At 36.3% G+C, this 23,873-nt stretch overlaps 1 protein-coding gene across 1 annotated transcript; it reads left to right on the top strand.

Moving 5' to 3' along the window:
• The first annotated feature begins 22,954 nt into the window (after positions 1–22,954).
• LOC127136278 (uncharacterized) lies at positions 22,955–23,428 on the top strand. Its single transcript, XM_051062861.1, has 2 exons — positions 22,955–23,184; positions 23,290–23,428. Exons 1-2 carry the CDS (start codon positions 22,955–22,957, stop codon positions 23,426–23,428), a joined length of 369 nt encoding a protein of 122 aa, XP_050918818.1.
• The last annotated feature ends 445 nt before the right edge of the window (positions 23,429–23,873 follow it).

Raw genomic sequence — 23,873 nt, 5'->3', positions numbered from 1 at the left:
GAGCTGCAGCGATCGGTATAGTCACAACATTCACTTATTGTTGTAGTTGAATTCTTCCTCGACCCCCCATGAGAATACACTTCACTAAACTCATTTTAATTCTTCTTAGGATACCCACTGAACGATTTCTTGCCACTCCCGCTTGCAGAACTACTGGCACTAGCAGACTGGATTTTGCCCATCTTTAAACCAACTTCAATTCTTTCTCCCGTCATTACCAACTCAGAAAACCCCACGGAGGTGTTTCCCACCATTCTATCATAATATGGACCTTGCAGAGTGCCCATGAACATATCAATAAGTTACCTCTCCATCATCGGGGGTTGAACTCGAGCCGTTAATTCATGCCATTTCTGAGTGTATTCTTTGAAAGACTCATTCAGGCCTTGGGTCAAACTTTGCAGTTGGGTCCTATTTGGATCCATGTAAATGTTGTATTGATAATGCTTCACAAATTCCTCGACCAAATCTCTCCAATTCCAGATATAGGTTCTCTCCAAATGCACATACCACTCCAGAGATGCCCCAGATAGGCTGTCATGGAAGAAGTGCATCAATAACCTTTCATCTTCCGAATATACATACATCTTACGGAAGTAAGCTTTCAAATGAGTTTTAGAACAAGTTGTGCCATTGTATTTGTCAAGAACATGAACTTTGAATTTCGGTGGAAATCTCACTCCCGGTACCAACCCCATGTCATTAACATTCATCCCCGAAACTCCTTGGCCTTCCACTGCCTCAACCTTTCTTCCAGCATACGATACTTCCTATCTTCAGCAGGAAAACCCAAATCACTGTTGTGCATAAAATACATGTCTTCATTACGATCCATCTCCAATTCCTATACCTGAGGATTCCCCCTCCCATTTGGATGCCCCAGTATCTCTCCAGCAATGAGATGGGGTCCATGATTAAATGGTGGAGGTGGTGGAAAATGGCCTTGGTTTCCATGCAGACCCTGATTACAAGTGACATTCTGATAATCATTAGCATGTTGATTAGGGAAGTTCACTGTGGCATTGGGACGAGGCTTCCTCACAGAAATATCTTCAAACATAAACTTGGGATGTTCATTCTCATTCTGAACCACACGATGTCTCTCTACAAGAGCCTTCAACTCCTCTTGGCCACGAGCCAAGTTGGTGATAACCTCCAAAAATTGCGCCATTTTGGTGTCTACCTGAGTTCTCATTTCCACAAAATCAGCTTGAATCTTCTCCATCTAGTGACCCTGGTTGCTTCTGGTGGAATACCGGTGGAAAGTTGGATTTGCAATCTCTGCTAAGAAAAGCATAATCAAGATAAGAAGACTGGTCGAAAAACCTGTTATACATGGGGTATGAATGCATGAATGCATGCAATGTATGTAATGACATGTTCAAATATTTCCAGGGATCTAGAATTTTGATTCGAGTTGATTAAGCAAAAGAAGATAAATAGTGAACACCGGTAAACCAATCATCATACTCATTAAATAGTTCACGAAAAAAACAACTAGCCAAAGCTAACAGTACAAATAAAGACACCACGTTAACAACCCTGATGGTGATCACCACATGAGAAAGATAAAACAAAGTCTAATTTTCCCAATCTACATAGGTCAAAGGCCTTCCATCATGGAAATACTTAAAACTCCATTTCTAGGATTCTCTGAACAACTTCCTTCTTCCCTCTTGATCGCGCCTTAGAACAAGACTTTGAATAACCACATCCTTTCGGAAAATCATGTCATCCAAGTACTGACATTGCTCAATCAACTTCTCATATTCGTTGCATTCTGGAAGCGGAATCTGTGCAAGATTATCATCTTTTCCTTCCAACTGAACTTTGAGACCTGCCACTTCTTCTATAACTTTTCCTAGTTGAATGTTGCTTCCTTTGAGTTGAGTCTCCACTCCTAGCCTTTTAATGTTATCTTATTTAAAATGGACATCTTTAGATCGGAGTTTCTTCTCTAACTCTTCAATCTTGGCTTTGTATCTTTTCTCCATCTTGGCTTTGGATGCTCTAAGAACTTCATAATCTCGATGCTTTCGTTTGGTCTTCTTTTTTGCTTCTCCAAGAACCTTCTTATGAACTTCAACAGAAATAGACGTGTTTCCTCTACCATCTTCAGCCCTTGATCTCTTCTTAACTTTCACAGCCCCTTCCATTTCTATCTGAAACTTCTTGAGCTTGTGGGACAACTGAGCTTTTCCTTGACTGGCCACGAGAAGCTTCACCCATAACTCTTCATTCATTGCAAGTAGTTGGAGATTCTGAGCTTGAATTTGGTCGTAGGATCCCTTGGGCATGGCATCTGATTGATCAAGCTCTTGTGGATACAAGGGAGCTTCTAGAGGGAAATGTCAGTGACGATCTTTGTTACTCTCTTCAATCCACTTAGCATAAGGTGAATAGACTGCAGAATCTCTCTTCCCAAAGTATGTCCCTCCTTTTAGATGAATAATTCCCCTATGCTTTGGCAACTCTTTCTATCCATCCAGTACTATCAGGCACATCATAACACAAGGATTCTTGCACATCTCTGGCCTCAGGGGGATCTTTCAAAGCGTACCCTAATTGTCTTCGAGAAAGAGTTGGATTGTAATTAATGTCACCCCGCATCCCCATGAGAGGCACATTGGGAAATTCCCCACAACTAAAAATCTCTTCCTTGTTTTCCAATTTGTTCAAACTATGTCTGTACCAATCGATGTCCTTGGAGGTGATTCCCATCAGCCTTTGGGACCACTTCAAGGTGTTTTGGGTATCAACAAAAGCACCTTGGCAAGGGAGGAGACTTCTAAACCAATGATGCACAACAATGGATGCCACCACTTTTCCCTTTGTGACTCCTAGAGTGTATGGAATGATAAACATCTCCTAAGAGGGTTGGCACAGGATTCCTTTGAATGAAGATAGCAACACCATTCTCATCAATGAACTTCACCTCATTAGGAAACAATACAATCTCGTAAATACATGTTGGTGTAAGCCCTAGAGGCCAATACATTTTGGTACTTGTATCGAATAATAAAAGGCATTCTCTTTATTATGGTTGATTAATAAAGTCCCTGGAATAGATAGTCCGTTTAATGTATTAAGTGTGACTTAATCATGAGAACACATTAAACATAAGGACACTATTCCTAAAGTATCCGTAGTCGAGCTTTAGTGTGAAGTGGGATAACATTAAAGCATTAAGACTATTATGTTTGTAGACTAATGATCACATCTCATGGATCATGGATAAAGAGTTATCAAGTCTTAAACATAGGTATGAATATTAGGAGTAATATTTATACCGGATTGACCCGCTATGAGAATACTATATAGAAAGTTATGCAAGGTGTCATAAGTTATTCTCATGGTGATAATAGTGTATTCCACTCTTCAACCTGAAACCACTATGGACCCTAGATGTAGAGTCGAGTGCTTTATTGCTGATCCAACGTTGTCCGTAACTGGATAACCATAAAGACAGTTGATGGGTACTCCACGAAGCATGCTGAGGGACATGAGTGACCTAGATGGAATTTGCCCATCCTGCATAACAGGATAAATGTCTATGGGCCCAATATTGAACTGGACAAGGATGACACGGTCTATGCCTTGTGTTCAATATAGACATAAGGGCAAAAGGGTAATTATACACATAATTATTATCACAGATGGTTTTGTCAGATCACATGACATTTTCGTGTCTTGGGTAGCAGTGATGTGTTGCTAGATACCGCTCACTGTTTATTATATTAAATGTGTGATTTAATATAATTGCCAACGTCACGAAAACCTACAGGGTCACACACAAAGGACGGATTGATGAGAGATAGAGTAACTAAGGAATACCGTAAGGTACGGTGCCCTTAAGTGAGTTATAGAGCATCGTAAGGTACGATGTACTTGAGTAGAATACGAAATATGGTAAGGTACCATGAGCTTAAGTGATTTTGGGCATATTATAAGATATGGGCCAAAATACACTTAAGTGGGCTTTTAGCTTGAAGCCCACACAAGTGGTTCTATAAATAGAACCCTTGTGCAGAAGCAAAAATTTGCGGTTGCATTATTTTCGTTTTCTATCACTCTCTCTCTCTCTCTCACTCAAAGCCTTCATTCGTACCAGCTAGCACTGAGATTGAAGGAACCCGTTCGTGTGGACCGAGTAGAGACGTTGTCATCATTCAACGTTCGTGATCGTTTCGTGGATCTGCATCAAAGGGTTTTGATCGTTACAAGAGATCTGCACCAAAGGTTTCAACCGTCACAAGAGGTAAATATTCTATCACTGATCATGACCATTCGTAAGGATCTCTAAAGGAGAAATTTTTAATTTCCGCTGCGCTTTGGGTCGCAATTCTCCTTCAGTGGTATTAGAGCCACTTACGAAACCATGACTCGGATAGGTGTTTAATTTCTGTATTAATATGATTAAAAGACAGAATGAATCAATTAATTAAACGGGTAATTAAATTTGGCATCATGAGTGTACGAGTTGGATGATTGATGTTGACTATGTTTCGGAATCCGACATTAGTATGGTGAAGCAGCGATACATCGATCGTCCATAGGTTACGCAATTGAGACCGATCAACTTATATATGATATAAGTAATCCTAATGCAATGTACAGTATATGTGATATACTGTTTCTATTTCACTCATTCGAACACTAAATGATTGTTTTCCTTTGAGCGATCAATGGTCATTTGCTTCGGAATCCGACATTAGTATGGTGAAGCAATGACATGTTGATCAATCATACTGAATCAACAATCGAGGTGTGTTTGACGGTCTGAAATTGGCGCATTAGGGTTGGTGACGGCGCAAGGGTTGTGCCGTCAAGGAGTTGTGAATTTAGGGTTTTTTGGAACACGTGTGTTGACTGTTTCAAAGTTTGTTAATTGGCCGCGTGAAGCTCGTGTGACGAGCATAACAAGCGTAACAAACTGGATGCGTAACGGTCGTAACAAGACGCGTGACGTTCGTAATAGACCCATAGATTGACCTGTGACGGTCGTAACAGACTCACAGAATTTTAGGCATTTCTGTTTTGACCTGTGACGGTTGTGACAACCCTGTGACGCTCGTCACACTCACATTGCCTGTGACGGTCGTCACACGCCTGTGACGGTCGTCACACTCCCAGAGTCAAAATTTTGGGGTTTCTGTTTTGTGACTCCGCAAGGGTTGTGTTCATGCAAAACAATGTCCATTTCAAATGAATTGTTCATTAAAATTTGGACAGGGGCGCTGCCCCTCCAACCCCGCAAGGGCGCTGCCCCTTGACCCCGTCCGCTGATCGGTCAGCGGAACCACCGTCCGCTGACTGGGCAGCGGAACCCCCGGCTAACTCTGCGTAGTGTGATCGGTCGCCGAAATTTAATTTGGTTTTAATTAATTAAAGGAATTAAAATTTAATAATAACAATGTGTTTATTATTATTGCCTTGTGGTGATCAGTTATGGCCTTAGTTGTCCTTTATTTTGTTTTGGGTTTTTAAATACGACCTGCGTGTCGTGCCTCTCCTTTTGATCTCTTAATGTAAATTCTTTTCTCATCTCAAACCCTCGTATGTAAAACGAGTTTCTTCTGGAATGTAATGTTATGAATAAAGAGATGAAGACAATGTTATGAAGAAAGAGAAGATTTCAATATCAAAAGAGGACAATCTTGAAGATCTTGCTTGGAGAAGCTTAGAGAAGAATTCAATATTAAAGGAGGACAACCTTGAAGATCTTGCTTGGAGAAGCTTAGATCGTTGTAGGTTAGCTTAGGTTCTCTCATTGGCTTGGGAGAACAATTGCGCTAGGGGCCATAACTGTTTCATTTTGTTTGTATGTATGTTGATGCATGTGAATGTATGTTGATGCATGTGAGAGACGATTTATATGATAAACAAGCCGGTGAGATCATAACAATTGCAATTCCCTCAAACTAAATATTAAGTTTATGCTTTCCAAGTTTTAACACTCATCAAGACTAGTAATGGATAATGTAGGTTTCGCCTACGCGAGGTGCATGATCTATATATTAGTAAGGTACGATGGGATAATTGTAATATCCAACTGTTAAAACAATGGGTCAAACTTAACTAAACAAATTATAATAAGATTATATATATGTTTAGAAGCAAGAGTTGGGAATGATCCATATGATGGATTGGAATAAGGAGTTATTCACCCAACTGAAATATTCGAGAGTTGTATGAGATACAATTGGAAGGAGTTCCTACCTAAATAACCTAGTTTTGTGTAATCCGCCTACGCGGACTTAGAACGAAGTGAAATATGGATCTCGACCCACTAGAAAATCTTCCAACGGGATTTTCCGAATCAAATGATGAGGGTCATCTGTTTTGAGTAAAATAGTGGGAGCATATTTGATTAAAGGCCTAATTAAATATGTCAATGATACTTATATTTTCTTAATCCTCATGTAGATAACCATGACAGCAAACACCTCTAACAACATCTTGCGATCAATCCTTGACAAAGAAAAATTGTCTGGGACAAATTTTCTGGATTGGCACCGAAACCTGAGGATTGTTCTCAAACATGATAAAAAGTTGTATGTCTTGGAGACACCTGTTCCTGAAGAGGAACCTCCTAGTTCTGCACCTAAGGCAGAAAGAGATGCTTATAAGAAGCATGTCGATGATGCCAATGAAACTGCTTGTCTCATGCTGGCTACCATGAACTCAGAATTGCAAAAGCAACATGAGAACATGTCAGCGTTCGATATGATCGAACACCTGAAGCTGCTCTATCAAGAGCAAGCAAGGCATGAGAGGTTTGAAGTTTCAAAAGCCCTTTTCCAAAGCAAGTTAGCTGAGGGAGCCCCCGTAGGTCCCCATGTACTCAAGATGATTGGGTATGTGGAAAACCTTGAGAGATTGGGTTTTCCCCTCGAAAAGGAACTTGCGACTGATTTGATCTTGCAATCGTTGCCAGATAGTTTCAGTCAATTTGTCCTAAATTTCAATATGATTGATATGGACAAATCTCTTCCTGAACTGCTCGCCATGTTAAGAACTGCCGAGCAGAATATGAAGTCAAAAGGGAAGTCCATTCTGATGATCGGAAATGGAAAGAGACAGAACAAAAGGCCCACCAAGCAGGGTGATAAAGGGAAAGGCAAGGAAGTTGCCAAACCCAAACCCACCGTTGCTGCTTTAAAGCCTAGTGGAGGCATAGCAAAAGAAGGCACCTGCTTCCATTGCGGTAAGACCGGACACTGGAAGAGGAACTGCCCAAAGTACTTGGAAGATGACAAAATCTCCATTCACAGGAAAAGGTGAAAGAGCTAATGATCTTTTGGCCCTCATACATACTGATGTATGTGGACCACTGAACATTCTAGCCAGAGGAGGTTTTCAGTACTTCATTTATCGATGATTTCAGTAGATACGGTTGTGTGTATTTAATGAAACACAAATCAAAGTCCTTTGAAAAGTTCAAGGAATTCAAGAATGAAGTACAAAACCAACTAGGTAAGAATATTAAAACACTTCAATCAGATCGAGGTGGTGAATATTTAAGCCTAGAATTTGATGACCATCTGAAAGAGTGTGGGATCCTATCCCAACTCACTCCTCCTGGAACACCCCAATGGAATGGTGTGTCTGAGAGAAGAAATCGAACCCTGTTAGACATGGTCCGATCCATGATGAGTCACGCCGATCTTCCAAACTCCATTTGGGGACATGCACTATTGACAACAGCTTACACACTTAACCGTGTTCCATCCAAAAAGGTTGAGAAGACACCATATGAGATATGGAGTGGTAAGAAACCACATATGTCTTACATGAAGATTTGGGGTTGCGAAGTTTATGTGAAATGACAAATTTCAACTAAGCTTGAGCCCAAATCTGACAAATGCTTATTTGTGGGGTATCCTAAAGAAACAAGAGGGTATTACTTCTACAATCCTTCTGAGGGCAAAGTGTTTGTCGCTCGAACTGGAGTTTTCCTAGAAAATAATTTTATTTCCAAAGGAACCAGTGGGAGGAAAGTAGAGCTTGAAGAAATTCAAGAATCACAAAGCATCGACACACCTATGGAGGAATTGGAGCAGGAAACACAAGTAGTTGTGTAAGAGCAACCTGCTCAAGTAGAACAAGACCAGCGTAGGTCAGGCAGGATACGTCACCTACCTGAGATATATGGATATCTGATCAAGGTTATGTGTTACTCATGGATCAAGATGAGCTTGTGACCTACTCATGGAATCTTCGTTTTGATGAAACAGTAAAACAATATGGATTCATCAAGAACGAAGATGAGCCTTGTGTCTACAAGAAGGTTAGTGGGAGCATGATCGTATTCCTGGTATTATATGTAGATGACATATTACTTATTGGAAACGATATCCTACCCTGCAACAAGCAAAGTCTTGGGTAGGGAAATGCTTATCTATGAAGGACCTAGGTGAAGCAGCCTATATATTAGGAATCAGAATCTATAGAGATAGATCATAAAATGCTTGGCCTAAGTCAGAGTACATAGACAAGGTGCTAAGACGCTTTAATATGAATGATTCCAATGGTTATGTGTTTTGCTGAAATGGTGGCGCTGTGAGCTTGAAAAGTTCAAAGCAAGATACAGTTGCTGAATCTACAACCGAGGCCGAGTATATTGTTGCCTCAAGTGCAGCAAAGGAAGCTGTTTGGATCAAAAGTTCATTAGTGAACTTGGCATAGTCCCTAGCATTGTGGATCCCATTGGTCTCTATTATGATAACAATGGTGCTATCGCATAAGCCAAGGAGCCTAGATCTCACCAACGATCCAAACACATACTTAGGCGTTATCATCTCATTCGAGAGATAATAGATAGAGGAGATGTGAAAATATGTAAAGTACCTACACTTGACAATATAGTTGACCCACTGACAAAGCCTCTTGCGCAGCAGAAGCATGATGGCCATACTAGATCAATGGGCATACGGGGTATGCCTGATTGGCTCTAGTGCTAGTGGGAGATTGTTGGTGTAAGCCCTAGAGGCCAATACATTTTGGTACTTGTATCGAATAATAAAAGGCATTCTCTTTATTATGGTTGATTAATAAAGTCCCTGGAATAGATAGTCCGTTTAATGTATTAAGTGTGACTTAATCATGAGAACACATTAAACATAAGGACACTATTCCTAAAGTATCCGTAGTCGAGCTTTAGTGTGAAGTGGGATAACATTAAAGCATTAAGACTATTATGTTTGTAGACTGATGATCACATCTCATGGATCATGGATAAAGAGTTATCAAGTCTTAAACATAGGTATGAATATTAGGAGTAATATTTATACCGGATTGACCCGCTATGAGAATACTATATAGAAAGTTATGCAAGGTGTCATAAGTTATTCTCATGGTGATAATAGTGTATTCCACTCTTCGACCTGAAACCACTATGGACCCTAGATGTAGAGTCGAGTGCTTTATTGCTGATCCAACGTTGTCCGTAACTGGATAACCATAAAGACAGTTGATGGGTACTCCACGAAGCATGTTGAGGGACATGAGTGACCTAGATGGAATTTGCCCATCCTGCATAACAGGATAAATGTCTATGGGCCCAATATTGAACTGGACAAGGATGACACGGTCTATGCCTTGTGTTCAATATAGACATAAGGGAAAAAGGGTAATTATACACATAATTATTATCACAGATGGTTTTGTCAGATCACATGACATTTTCGTGTCTTGGGTAGCAGTGATGTGTTGCTAGATACCGCTCACTGTTTATTATATTAAATGTGTGATTTAATATAATTGCCAACGTCACGAAAACCTACAGGGTCACACACAAAGGACGGATTGATGAGAGATAGAGTAACTAAGGAATACCGTAAGGTACGGTGCCCTTAAGTGAGTTATAGAGCATCGTAAGGTACGATGTACTTGAGTAGAATACGAAATATGGTAAGGTACCATGAGCTTAAGTGATTTTGGGCATATTATAAGATATGGGTCAAAATACACTTAAGTGGGCTTTTAGCTTGAAGCCCACACAAGTGGTTCTATAAATAGAACCCTTGTGCAGAAGCAAAAATTTGCGGTTGCATTATTTTCGTTTTCTATCACTCTCTCTCTCTCTCTCACTCAAAGCCTTCATTCGTACCAGCTAGCACTGAGATTGAAGGAACCCGTTCGTGTGGACCGAGTAGAGATGTTGTCATCATTCAACGTTCGTGATCGTTTCGTGGATCTGCATCAAAGGGTTTTGATCGTTACAAGAGATCTGCACCAAAGGTTTCAACCGTCACAAGAGGTAAATATTCTATCACTGATCATGACCATTCGTAAGGATCTCTAAAGGAGAAATTTTTAATTTCCGCTGCGCTTTGGGTCGCAATTCTCCTTCAATACAACAAGCTAAAACAGCATTGAAAGCCTTCCAATCTTCTTTGTCAGCCATACCACCAGCTTCTTGTAATAGGAAACTCGAATGATAACCACAGACACTTCCCTTCTTCTTAAAGTTAGCCTTTACAACAGATTCGCTCAAATAAATAGCAGCAACAACTTGAGCAGCATCAGGTTTCTTCATGAAAGCATGAAAGGGTACTTGGTGCAAGATAGGAATATCCAAGATACTTGAGTACTCTTCCAAAGTAGGAGCTAACACATAATCCGAGAACATAAAACACCTCAAAGTGCGATCATAAAATCGTAACAAAGTATGAATAGCATCCCGCTGGTACACATTAAGAGAAGCTTCTAGGTAACCCAAAATCCTTCCATAGTCCTTTCTGAAGACATCAAGATTGTCAGGGGAAGACCTTTTAGCTAGCTTGAGAAAATCATCCAGAACTGGGCTTGGGAACTTGTAAATGATGTTGTATATGTAGCTGACATTCTTAATAGTGTTCATCTTCAAAGATAGCTTAACAACAAGACTCGAAGACTAGAAAACCTGGAAATAAAAGAACATGCATGTCAAAATGATGTCAACAAATTCTTATGGATGCAATGGGATCAAGGTTTCCATAAAATCTGAGCAACTGTTGTGTTGTAAACAGAACTAGGTCATATATAACATGATCAAAGGTTCGACGTCAATTTTGATTCTGAGAAAACAGGGTATGATGAAGGCTTATTTTTCTATAAACCCCACCCTAACTCATAGGTAGGTTCTAGTATTGGATAGAAACAGGGGTTTCTAATGGTCACCAGAGTCGTGAGTCCTCTATGAACAACACTTTGTCTGATGCACAAAGGGTGCAGGACAAAAGCATTCTCAAGAAAACCTTGTATGGGTGTGGTATCCCATGTCTTCTCATGTGTGTCAAGGTCCACGAGAGTTGACATGAGTATCAACTCTAATCATATGTGTACACTGGCCTGGGTAATGGGCCTTTTACCTCAATGTAAGACCCGTCCAAAGAAACAACAGCGCAGCAGCATGATAGCATAATGAAACCAATAATAAAAATGCAAATGCATGCAAACACATAAATGAGTAATAGCAGCAAAGAAATAGACAAACATCATCTAGTGAGAAGCAAACAAACAAGAGCTAGGACTGACTTGCTAAGGGACTCCCCAGCAGAGTCGCCAGCTGTCGTATCTCAGAGAAACGCGCACACGAAAAATAGAGTCGCCACCAATGTTATTTACCCCAAGAGAGAGAAAGGAAACACTGAGTAAACCTACAAAAGGATGAATCTAATGGTCTCGCAACCAAGAGATGGGTAAGGGAGTTGATTATGCAATGGGAAGGTATTAGCACCCCTCGCGTCTGTAGTACTCTACAGGATCCACTCTTGTTGTTCTAATCAAAGGGTGTGTCAAGTCTAAAGCTAGGTTGCAAAGGGAATGCATGAAAATGAATTATTAATAGAGAAAAAGAAAAGATTTTATTATTGCGCTCACTTAAGTTTTGCAACCCAATGCCTACGTATCAAAAAGAATCAGAGCACCATAGTTCTTCTCAAAAACTTTGGTGTGTTGGTGTTGTTTATGTGTAACAACCCTTATTGAAAATTTCATAAGAAAAGCCAATTGGCAAAAGGAGTTTTTGATTTGTTGAGTGTTTTTGTTGAAAGAGATGCATCAAATGGTCCCTCAAAAGGTGGGGGTATCTATTCATTTCTCTCTTAATCATGAAAGGGTTTCAATAATGTTAGAGCATTTTGAATTTGATTAAGAAAAAGGTTTTGGTTTTAGAATGGATGCAAAAGAGAAAAAGGCTAACAAAAGGGAGGTCTCAATCCTACTTGTTGTCATGAAATGTGGACCTAAAGTTAGGATCAAGGGAACTTCTACCTAATGTTGTCATATATGGATACCAAATCTAAGATATGTTTAGTTTAATCTTGACCAAGAAAGAACTAAAGGGTCCTACAGGTAGCATGCAATCAAACACTTAAACAAGGTAATGAAGGCAAGCAAATATCACATAAACATGCAATTAGGTAAACATCAATGTAAGTAACAAATAAAGACTATAGATAACATAAAGAGAACTTAAACAAGTAACATTCATGTCATCAACGCAAAATAAGAGAAGAGATGGTAATTAAACAATCACATCAAATGATAAGTGAACACTTACTCACACATAGGCACTTAAACAATACACCTAAAGCAAAACCTACTTAAACAAGCAAGAATCAGAGATGAAAGGATGTGCAAATAAGTGGACACCCAAGCAAGCAACAAGGTAGAAGGAAAGATGTTAATTTAACAATAACACATCAAATCATAAGGAGAAAGAGTTAAGGCATACAAGAGATGAACATCTCCTAAACTAAGGACCATCCTACTTGAACAAGTAAGGAGGCAAAACACACAAACAAAGATTAATCAACCAAATGAACCTATCATCAAACAATCATGGAGTAACTTAGCATTTCTAAACTGAACCATTTGTTAACAAAATCAAACTGATATATTTATTTTTGAATTTTTTGATAAAAAAACTATTTTAAATTTGTAAAAAAATATAAAAAATAAAACAACCCATATAATAACCTAATAAATTATAAATCAAAAACTAAATTTAAACAAATGAAGGATGATTACACTAATCAAACATAAACTTTTGATTTAAAATACTACATTATATATCTAACTATATTATATAGGTGTGACAAAGATACCTTACTAGATAGAATTACATGATTCATTATACACATCAGGTTGCAAAAAGAGAAGGATTTGTTGAAGCATTGCAAATTGAACTTTAAATAATTCCAAACGATACTTCAATACATCAAGCTTCTCATTCAATGATGTTAGTTTTTAGTTTATTAATCACGGTTCAGTTGTTCGATTCAGTTTGACGGTTTAATTCAGTTCATGGATTTTTTTACCAGTCCTAGTTGTGCATTTTGGCTAGGCCATCCTGCACCTAGAGCGCATATGCTGGGCCAATCAAACCTTGTTCTTCAGAGTTTTACTCTGTGCCAGAATCATGAATTTCCATTTCTTTTTACTTGTTTTCAATTAACATGTATCAAAAAAGTTCAAGCATGTGTTTTCTTCTTACAAATAATTAAAGGATTTTTGTATCGATTGTTTATAAAATATACCAATAAGTGTTAATGTATTTAACATAAATATCTGACATGTATCATACACTTTTAAATACTAACAAATAAATGAGCATTATGAAGTACATAAATGTAGTCAATATACTGATTAGGGGTGAGAATGAGATACAAAGCAAATTAAACTTATTTAATCCAATCCTAAATTTTGGTCGAATAGAACATTTAGACCATAACCGATCTCAAACTTAAAGAAGAAAATCATAATACACGAGTCTAACAAAGATCCAGTCTATGTTGGGGTGAGATCTCAAACTTAAAGAAGAAAATCATAATACACGAGTCTAACAAAGATCCAGTCTATGTTGGGGTGAGATGCAGTTGTCATTCTATTCACCATGTATTTATCATCAATCCAATGCGAACCACACTGTGTGAGCTTCAATGCAATGGAATATTCTATCTAACGATAAAGTTGTAGTGAATCAAAATATTGCAACAGTCAAAATATTATTATTATAGCTATACAAACATAACTGACTTCACTTATGTTGGTATTATATGAATTTGGCACTCGCATTGGTGGCATAACTTGAGACTTACTATAAGCTAATGTAGAATAAATACAGATATAAGGCCAAACTGAAAGCAAAAATAAGCTTAAACTTCATGCCATACAGAGGGAATATACAATACAACACGTGAATAAAAGCCCGAAATTCAACAAAATGTTTTATTTTCTTTAAATGCTGCTACAAAACACCATTCTCACCAGAGAAGATAAATGATGATTCAAGGCACCACCAGAAACAGCACATAATATGGAATGGTACAACATTAACTTACTAGGGGGGAAAGTAATGTGACAGATTCATGAGAGGATCATGAAAAGCTTCACAATCAAATAAAAATAAGGTTTTATCATCTCAATCAAATAAACTAGAATGCATAGTGACCAACCAATATTCTAGATACCACTCTATTATATACCCCATACTTGTTGAAAAGAAAATTTCATCAAGTCTTCAGGCATACAAGATGTAAACTAAAAATAACGTATAGGCTCGATCTATGACAGATCACTATCAACTTTTGATAAGTAAACGGGTGATTATTCATGAAGCACATTTAGTTAAAAATTATCAGAATAGAATCTCACATTACATCTCTACACATCAGGATTTGTAATTCAAGATGGTAGGCTGCATAAAATCAATCATGAAGCCTACTCGTCAACGTCTTCCTTAGCAAGCTTCTACAAAAAAGAAAAATAGTATATGTTAGATAGAGATATATCTACTCAAGAAAATTTGACAATAAGATCACATTATCACAAGTCCTGGTGAAAAATAATCTAAAAAGATCAAGTCAATACAAAGATTAAGCCTAACCTATACTCTGGTAGCATTTGAGAAGAACACTCCAAACCAAGTAAATTAATACAGAGTTTGGCTACTCACTTTAAGCATAAAAGCAACACATTTCAAACTGATGATGAGGAAATCAATTGTATAGATTGTTGATTCTTTTTCATTACCAACAGAATACTTCTTTTTAAAGTGAATTATGAAAGTTTTCATAGGTAAAGGAAGATAAGAAAAAGTAATAGAGCTATTCATTAGTCAATCAAAATTCCTTTTTCATTATACAAGCAAAATCTAAAAGTGTTGTTGAATAGCCAGTATAGTGGCTCTATACTACAAAATAGCCAATATAGTGGGGCTCTATACAAACAATCAAATTCATTTTTCACTATACAAACCGCTGTTGTTCTGCGGTAAGCTGTTTAGTACAAAATGTTGTCAAATAACTACTATTGTCCGCTATTGTGGCGCTAGAGCATAAACCATAATTTTAACAAACCACTATTTTGAATCATCCACAATTGACAACACTGAATCTAATACAAGAGCAGAGTGTGTATATATAGGCCATGTCTGAGTTAGTTTATTTGAGTTTATCTACTAGCACTGGCATAAGTTTTGGGAGACTGGGAGCTTTTAAGAACAGCTTACTTTCATAAGTTCTTCAAAATAGCTTATGAAAACAGGTTATACCTTATACAAAAAAATTCAGATTTATTTTATCTTTTGCTATACAAATAACTTATACATAAGTAATTATCATGATAAACACTTATGCTATAAGCTGCATTTAATTTTTTATCCAAACATCCCCATGGTACTACAATTACAACAAACTCAATCAGTAATTAACTAAATATTCTCCTAAACAATTAGTATTTGAATCCATCCATGCCGACATGAATTTTTCTTAAACCGAATAAATTATTGCACAATTCATTGGGTAAAATTGGGAAAACAAACATAACACACAGGGAAAAGTAACAATTCCACAAGGTTTGATAGGGTTTCAGAGACTAATAACCTAAATTGATTGATGCAAATGGTATAATTTAGCATAAGAAGTAAAAAATAATTGGCAAAATGGAGATTGAAACAAGTAATTGGAGAGAGATGATTACGGATTGAGCTTTATGCCAAGCAAGTCCTTTGTAAACGTTAGCGGAGAAAGTGGCGGTGAGGTAAATGGTGGTGACGCCGAGAGTTGCCGTGAATGCCTTGAAAGCAAAATCCCCAACCTTACTAGCTATTCCCATTTTCGATTCACAACTAGGGTTTTACACGCTTCCTCTTTCTTTTCCACACTTTTATGAAAAGTTATACTCTCTCATGCTCCTTATTCTATTTAATTACTAATACTTCTACAGTCTCAAAATAAATATTTCTACTTTCACACGTTAAGAAAATATAATAAAGTAAAAATATTATTATATTAAATTATTTATTAGTATATTTGAATTAGTATTAATACATAGTTACAAAACAATAAATTAAAAATATTAATTAAACAATATAATTAAAATATAAAAATTAAAAAGACAAATATTTAAAAACAAATAATTTACACTTATTTTAGAATTAAGAGACTAATATTTATCATTAATATTTGGTAATAATAGAATTAAACTTGAAAGTAAAACTTTTTTTAGTTTTTAAACAAGATAATTTCTTTAAAATTCAAATGAATAAATTAGGGATGACAAAAAAAAATAATGTGAGACATCGGTGATCAGTATTAGAGAATCTTTTATATATAATTGAATATTTTAATTCTAGTTTATAATATTAAATTTAAATATATAAACATATTAAAATAATAAAATAAATTAATAAAAAGACTAACAAATTTATTAGTTAATAAAAATTATAAGTTTTATATAATAATAATAATAATAATATAGAAATATTATTTACATATAGTTAACTAGGAGAATATAATAAATCTATAAAAAAAATTAGACATGATTAGTCACTAAGTCTCTTAACTTAATTTAGTATTTCACGTTAGTCTCTTAATTTAATTTAGTATTTCACTTTAGTCTCTTAACTAAAAAAAGTTACAAGTTAGTCCCTTAACTTCATTTTGGTTATTCTATTTGGTTTCTTGTGTCAATTTCTAACATAAAAAAGTTATGTTCTAATGACGTAGTGTAACGGTAAGGTCATTGATACAAATCAGAGTTAGCATATGTAGTTAAAAAATTGATACACTATTTAAACTACAAAGGTTTTGTTTTTGGAAAACCCATGCAGTTTAAATAGTGTATCAGTTTTTAACTACATATGATTACTCAGATTTTTATCAATGGTTTTGCTGTCACACAATGTCACCAGAACGTAATATTTTTTGGCTCAAAATTGACGAAAGAGACCACATAGGATAACAAAAATGAAGTTAAGGGATTAAATTGTAACGATTTTTAGTTAAGGGACTAAAGCGGAATATTAAATTAAGTTAAGGGACTAAGACATGTATTAAGCCTTTTTTTTATTAGTAACATGTCCTATTTAGTTAAGATAGATGTACCCTTGAATTCTCCTATCATTCACTGTCAAAACTATCGAACATCCCTTCTGTCTAAAAGAAAGTGAGAGCAAGGTGGGATTTTGGTCTCGTGGAAGAGCGGCATAATAATTTTATACTAGAGAAATGCTAAGAACACTATTTTTTCAACATTTTCTCTAACACTCACTCTTTAATTGGATATAACATTGTGGATCCTAGCACTTTATGTTACACCTATTTCCAATGTCACGGACTCACATATGGTTCATCTAATGAGAGATTCAGTATTTAAGAGTGTTAAAAAGAGAGTATACTTAGCACATTAGTATCCAATGAGCGACGTGTATTCCACCAAATCACACATATATTTTAAGAGAGTCAGTATTTTTTATTGGACAACAATATAAAACGGTTTTATACGATTAATGAATATTCATCAACTATATATCTAATACAATTTGAATGAATTAACTCTCTAAATTGTCCTTGCCTTTTTTAATTTTTAGAGTTGCAAAAGGAGAAACCGGTAAACAACAAATCTCCCAATTTTATTCACTCTCATACAACCAAATTCCTCCACATGTCCCTTCATTACTTGCCCACTTTAAAGTACATTGTATTCCCCCTCTCCCCTCCTATTAATTTTGAAATTTCTTTATCTTTCTTCAAATAAACGAACATAGACATTCTTCCCTTTTTTATTCAAATTAGTTCAAATAGCCTCTTCTTTGGAACCTGATTTGCCCATCTTTTTTCTCCCTTCTTCCCTTCTTCTTTTTATGATTCAGATTAGTTTAAATATCCTTGATAAAAGCCATTACCCAAGGCATGGGATAGATCATCCTCCTTGTAAACATAAGATTCAGTCTCCTTCAAGAAGCAACTCTGACTCCAGAACTTGCGGAATAAATATGTGCACACGGGTGAAGGCTCGATTTCTAGTTTACAGATCTTCGTGTGAGCTTTTTTGGTAAAAAGGGTAACAAGAAAAATGTTATCCTTGAAATGCTTCATGTTTTCATAGTAGGTCTCGAAGAATCTAAAGATATGCCTCAAAGAAATCAGACCTGAATTGTGCGCATGATTTAGATTGTTTTGAGTCTTGAAGAGATGGAAGAACAACTTCACGATAAGCTTACCCCCTTGTACTCACACCAATATTGGAAAAGCCTGACAAACACCCAACTCACAGGATGCAACTGCAAAAGGGAAATCATCAAGTGGTTCATAACACTAATATAAAAGTTAGTAAAGGGAAGGTGGAAGCCTATTAGAGAGAATAAAAACTCGTGAAATGGGATGACGCATCCATAATATTGGTTGCATATCCTCTTATACCCGTTTGGAGGAAACACTCCCTAGTCGGACAAAAGGCCCACATCAATCTAAGTATGGCTAAGACACCCTCATGAGTGAAAGTAGAGATGGTTCCCTATATTTCCTTATTCATCAAGTCGCTTGCAATATCTTTGTTTGCCTTCTTAGTCGTAGTCAACGCAATCTCCATAGTCATATGTGTTACGAAGGAAAACCAGATGCAGACAAGATATGATAAGTAAGCAAGTTTAGACACAAACCCTCCTAGCAGAAAATACCTATAATAGAAGAAATATATCAATAAAGAAATAGATGTATCGAAAATTCGTTATTCAAGAAACCATAGAAATGGGGACATGAGCATGAGAGAAAATGTTATATTTATGTTTAAAAAGATTGATCGATCAGTCATGTATGTCAAGTTCCAACAAACAAGATCATATGAATTTGACTAAAATGGTAACATGAAAGCTCATGAGAAAAGATGACAAGGAAAGAAGAAAAGTAATTCGTTTGTATGTCGTTAATGGTAGAAAGGGTTGATATGGGGCTTCAAAAGCTTTTTATTAGCTACTCATCCATTGAGGATCATATGATCCACTAAGTATCACCAATGGTTATGATTGTGGAACTATGTGTCTGCAAGAAAAATCAACAAGTGGTTAAAGCTCATAGATAAGCAAGAGTTACTTAGCCATGATGATGTCATAGTTTTGATGATGACAACACCCAAAGTAGTAATAAAACTTGAAACGGTTTTGATAATAGAAACTCGTGAATTCAAGCAATTACTAAAGTTATCTCAAGCGATCAAAGATGCATAAGGTGGTTGGTCAAGTTATTCCTCTGAATCAAGCTAAAAACTTAGGATTTATGATCACCAGTAATACCTTTACAACTCTCAGATGATGGCAATCTAATGTAGAGACATCTCAAGTCGCGTCAAGAAGATTCCATGTTATTGTTAGATTATAAAATCAAAGATAATGAAGCCAAGACTGGAAGCTTCATAGTGTGAAAGAGAGGAAGTGTGAAAGCTCGCTTGATCGTGTCTGTCAGAGTGATCAGTGTATTGTAAAGATACAAAGACATTTCTGGAACTATTATGGATAAATCACACACACACACACTAAAAATATATCTTTGAAGCCTCTCTTTCTAAAATAAAATCACCAATAAAAATTTTGGAGCCTAGCCATTTTTGACTAGGAAATTATCCAATTGATTTAAGACTTTTTATAATTGTCTAATCGATTAGATACTTGTCTTAATTGATTAGATAATGGAAATTTTAGTCTATAATAAATTGTGACTAAAAATCTTGATTTGGTTCGTGATCAGTTTGTGGAAAACCTTAGTTCGGTTTGGAGGATATCCAACTCAAAATTCCAAATTGGTTCAAGATCATCCTGTGCAAAATATTAGTTTGGCTTTGAGACTAACCAATCGAAGCTTTGTTTTTTGTTTGGTGTAAAGACTAACTGGTCCGTTGTTTGGCTAGAAGTTAGCTTGAAACTTCATTTCCTTGTATAATAGAGTGTGCGGTCTTAACCTTATAAGAGCTCACAAAAATTATTGGACACTCTCAAGATTAATTATTGGGAGAGGAGTATGTCACTTCTTTAAGACCGAACCTCTATAAATTTCTGGTGTCGTTCTCTCTTCCCTTAACTCTTTTACTTCCACTTATTTTCTTTACCTTAATTTTTGTTGCATATCCAAACATTTTTAGAAAATGCTTTCAAACTCTGATTTATAAAATGATTATATTTTAAACCATCATTTTCAAACCTCTGCAATTCACTCTGATCCCCCCTCCCTCTTTTGTATAGAGTCACATGTTCAATAAAGATTTCCTCAAAAAAATTATTTGAAGTACTCAAGTGCTCTAAGGAAGAGGAAACATCATCACCAACTAGCATAGGGTCATGTGTCAATTGTAACATCCCGGAATTTTTTTAATTTTTTAATCAAATTATTCGTATTTTATTTAATTACTTAGTATGTGGTATGCTTTTAATTAAATATATTGAGTTGTATGTGTATGTGGTAAGGTGTAGTGAGAGCATTAGTGGGGTGGTAGAAGGATTATAAGGATTAAATTAATTAATTAATTAATTAGAAATAATTAGAGTGGATAATAATTGTTTTTAGTTAATATTAAATAGAAATATAAGTTTATGGGTGGAAAATAGGAACTAAGGAGAAATAAGGGAGTGGTGAGGATTAAGAGATATGTTGGGACTTAATATAATTACCTAAAGATTAAATTAGGATTTTGAGATAAAAAGGGATTAGAGACCTAAGAGTTGTCAGTACGTGAAATGGAGTTTGGAAGAGTAAGGGAGGCTAGGGCTTGAAAAGGTGAAGAATAAACCATCACCAATTCAGAATTTTACTAAGAACCTAAGATAAGAGGGAGAAAGGGCTTCGTGGGTGTATTGCATTAAAGGGTAGAGAAGAGAGACTTTTAATCTCTTTAGGAATTGTGTGAATTGTTTCTGAATTATTGTTGATTATACGTAGTTTTGGAAATCGATGATTGGAGGTATATTTATCTGATTTTCGTGGCTCGATTTGTGTATATAGGATTCTGTTTATGTGTATATTTTTGTATGCCATTATTGGAGTTTGTTGAAGTTTTGAACATAAACATGAATGTATTGAAATTGATGAATAATTTGTGTAATTATGTGATTTGGCTAGTTATAGTGATGTTATTACATTTCGTATTATTTTTTGGGCGTGTGGGGATGATTGAGGGATAAAAAAAATAGGAGTTCAAGGGAACTCACATGTAAGAATTCACGATGTTTCCTTCTAGTGCAGGGTGATAGGCATCACACAGATGATGAGGTACCCTCGTGCACCTTGAGACGCTGACGGGGAGACCGTCATGGTCTCCAGGCTTGGTTTTCCAAGCTGGTTGTCATCTTGATGACGTTATAGGAGTTTTGAGTAGGTGATGGGCGTCACCAGGGTGAAAGGCCACTCTTCATGGTGTTGGAAGGGGCATTCTTGCCTCTGTTGTGTGGTATGAACTGTTAGTTCGGATTTTTGAGGTGTTTCTGCTGTTTGGGTGACGTATAGCTACTATTTGGTCGTGTTGGTGTCGTTAATTAATTAATTATCATGAACTTAATTAATTATGGTGACATTATTATTGTTGATTGGTAATTGCCTTACTTTTTTGTTTATATTTTGTAATTGTATGAGATACTTACGGTGCTATTTTATGCTGTTACATGATGAGAATATGATTAATATTATTGTGAAATACATGATTATATGGTGATTAAGTATGTATTTGTTGGTGTACATTGTTGTTATTATTGGTGAGTAGTAATTCAGAAGGGGGATTACTATTGTTTGTCAATGCATGATGTTTATGGTTAGAATGGGGGCCGTAAGCATTATTAGTTTTGTTGCATTGAATTGTATGGACATGCATCATTGTGTCGTATCGTTGAAAGAGACATGTTTGTTAGTTCAGAAGGGTGGACTAATGGATTTTCCCAAGCTCAGATGGGGGGCTTAGAGCTCAGGAGGGGGGCTCATGGGTTCAGAAGGGGGACCCGGTTCCGGAGAGAACCAGATATTTAGTTGGTACCATATGCATAAGTGTCACATTGTATCGTTAGTCACATTACATATATATGTGCATATTGTTGTGAACGGGCGTGAGATTATGGTGATGTTGATTGTGTATTGGATGTATAACATGTTATGTATTTCTCTACCTTTGCATTCTTTACACCGTTCATATTAAAATTGTTTATCACCCATTTTCTTTATGTTATCCACCATGGACATCTTGCATATACTCAGGAGTAGAGTTGCTATGGTGTGTGGAAGGTGACTCGTTGGAGTTATTCTTCATTTTTAGTTTCGTTTTATCGTTATTCTAGTGGGTTTAACGCCCTGATCTTGTAACATCGGGAACGAGGAGTTTGCTATGTTTTTGAATTAATGTCAAACTATGTTGTTTTGAGTTTAATAGTTTATTTGAGAAGTTTACATTGAAGTTGATATAATATGATTTATGTTGTATGTTGATAATTGTATGATAGTTCTTGTTGGGTTGTCGTTGGTAACACCTTAAATTATCGAGTAATTATTTTTACATAAGTTTAGGGGTTTAGGGTGTTATAATAGTGGTATCAGAGCAGGTCGGTTCATCCGACCATGTTTTTGTAATGTTATTTGTCCCCTGGTATGTGACGAGTGTGTGAACATTGTAGGTGCAATGTTTCTTTTAATATTTGTTTACTAGTGTGAAGAATATGGCAAGAGGAAGAAATGATCGAGTGATTGTTGATGCTTTGGAGGTGATGGCTCAGTCTTTGCAAAGTCGTCAAAATCAAGCTGGTGATGAATTTTGTGGATTGGGAAAGTTTCAGAGAAACAATTTGCCGACCTTCAAAGCCAGATATGATCTGGAGGGTGCACATACATGGCTTAGAGAGAATGAGGATATTTTTATTGTGATGGATTGCACTGAAGTTCAAAAGGTGTAGTTCGGAACTCAAATGCAATCAAAGGAGGTTGAAGACTGGTGGGGTAATGCGCGTCAGAGACTGGAGGTTATTGGTTTTGGAATTACTTTGGTTGTGTTCAGGACTGAATTTTTGGAGAAATATTTTCCAGAGGACGTGCGCAGTAAGAAGGAAATCGAGTTCCCTGAGCTAAAGCATGGAAATATGAAAATTGATGAGTGTGATGCTAAGTTCGAAGAACTGGTCAAGTTTTGTCCATAATACAATGGTGTGGCTGTTGAGGGGTCGATGTGCTGGTGTAAGCCCTAAAGGCCAATACTTTTGGTAGTTGTATCGAATTACTTATTAATAATAAAAGGTTTTTTCTTTATTATGTTTGTTTAATAAAGTCCCTAGAATAGCTAGTCCGTTTAATGTATCAAGTGTGACTTAATCATGAGACCCCATTAAACATAAGGACAATATTCTTAAAGTATCCGTAGTCGAGCTTTGTTGTGAAGTGGGATAATATTAAAGCATTAAGACTATTATGTATATAGACTGATGATCACATCTCATGGGTCATGGATAAGGAGTTATCAAGTCTTAAACATAGGTATGAATATTAGGAGTAATATTTATAATAGATTGACCCGATATGAGAATACTACATAGAATGTTATGCAAAGTGTCATAAGTTATTCTCATGGTGATAGTGGTTTATACC

Source organism: Lathyrus oleraceus, chromosome 4 (assembly GCF_024323335.1).
Source record: "Lathyrus oleraceus cultivar Zhongwan6 chromosome 4, CAAS_Psat_ZW6_1.0, whole genome shotgun sequence".
Classification (NCBI taxonomy): domain Eukaryota; kingdom Viridiplantae; phylum Streptophyta; class Magnoliopsida; order Fabales; family Fabaceae; genus Lathyrus; species Lathyrus oleraceus.
This window is presented reverse-complemented; position numbering and strand designations above follow the sequence as displayed.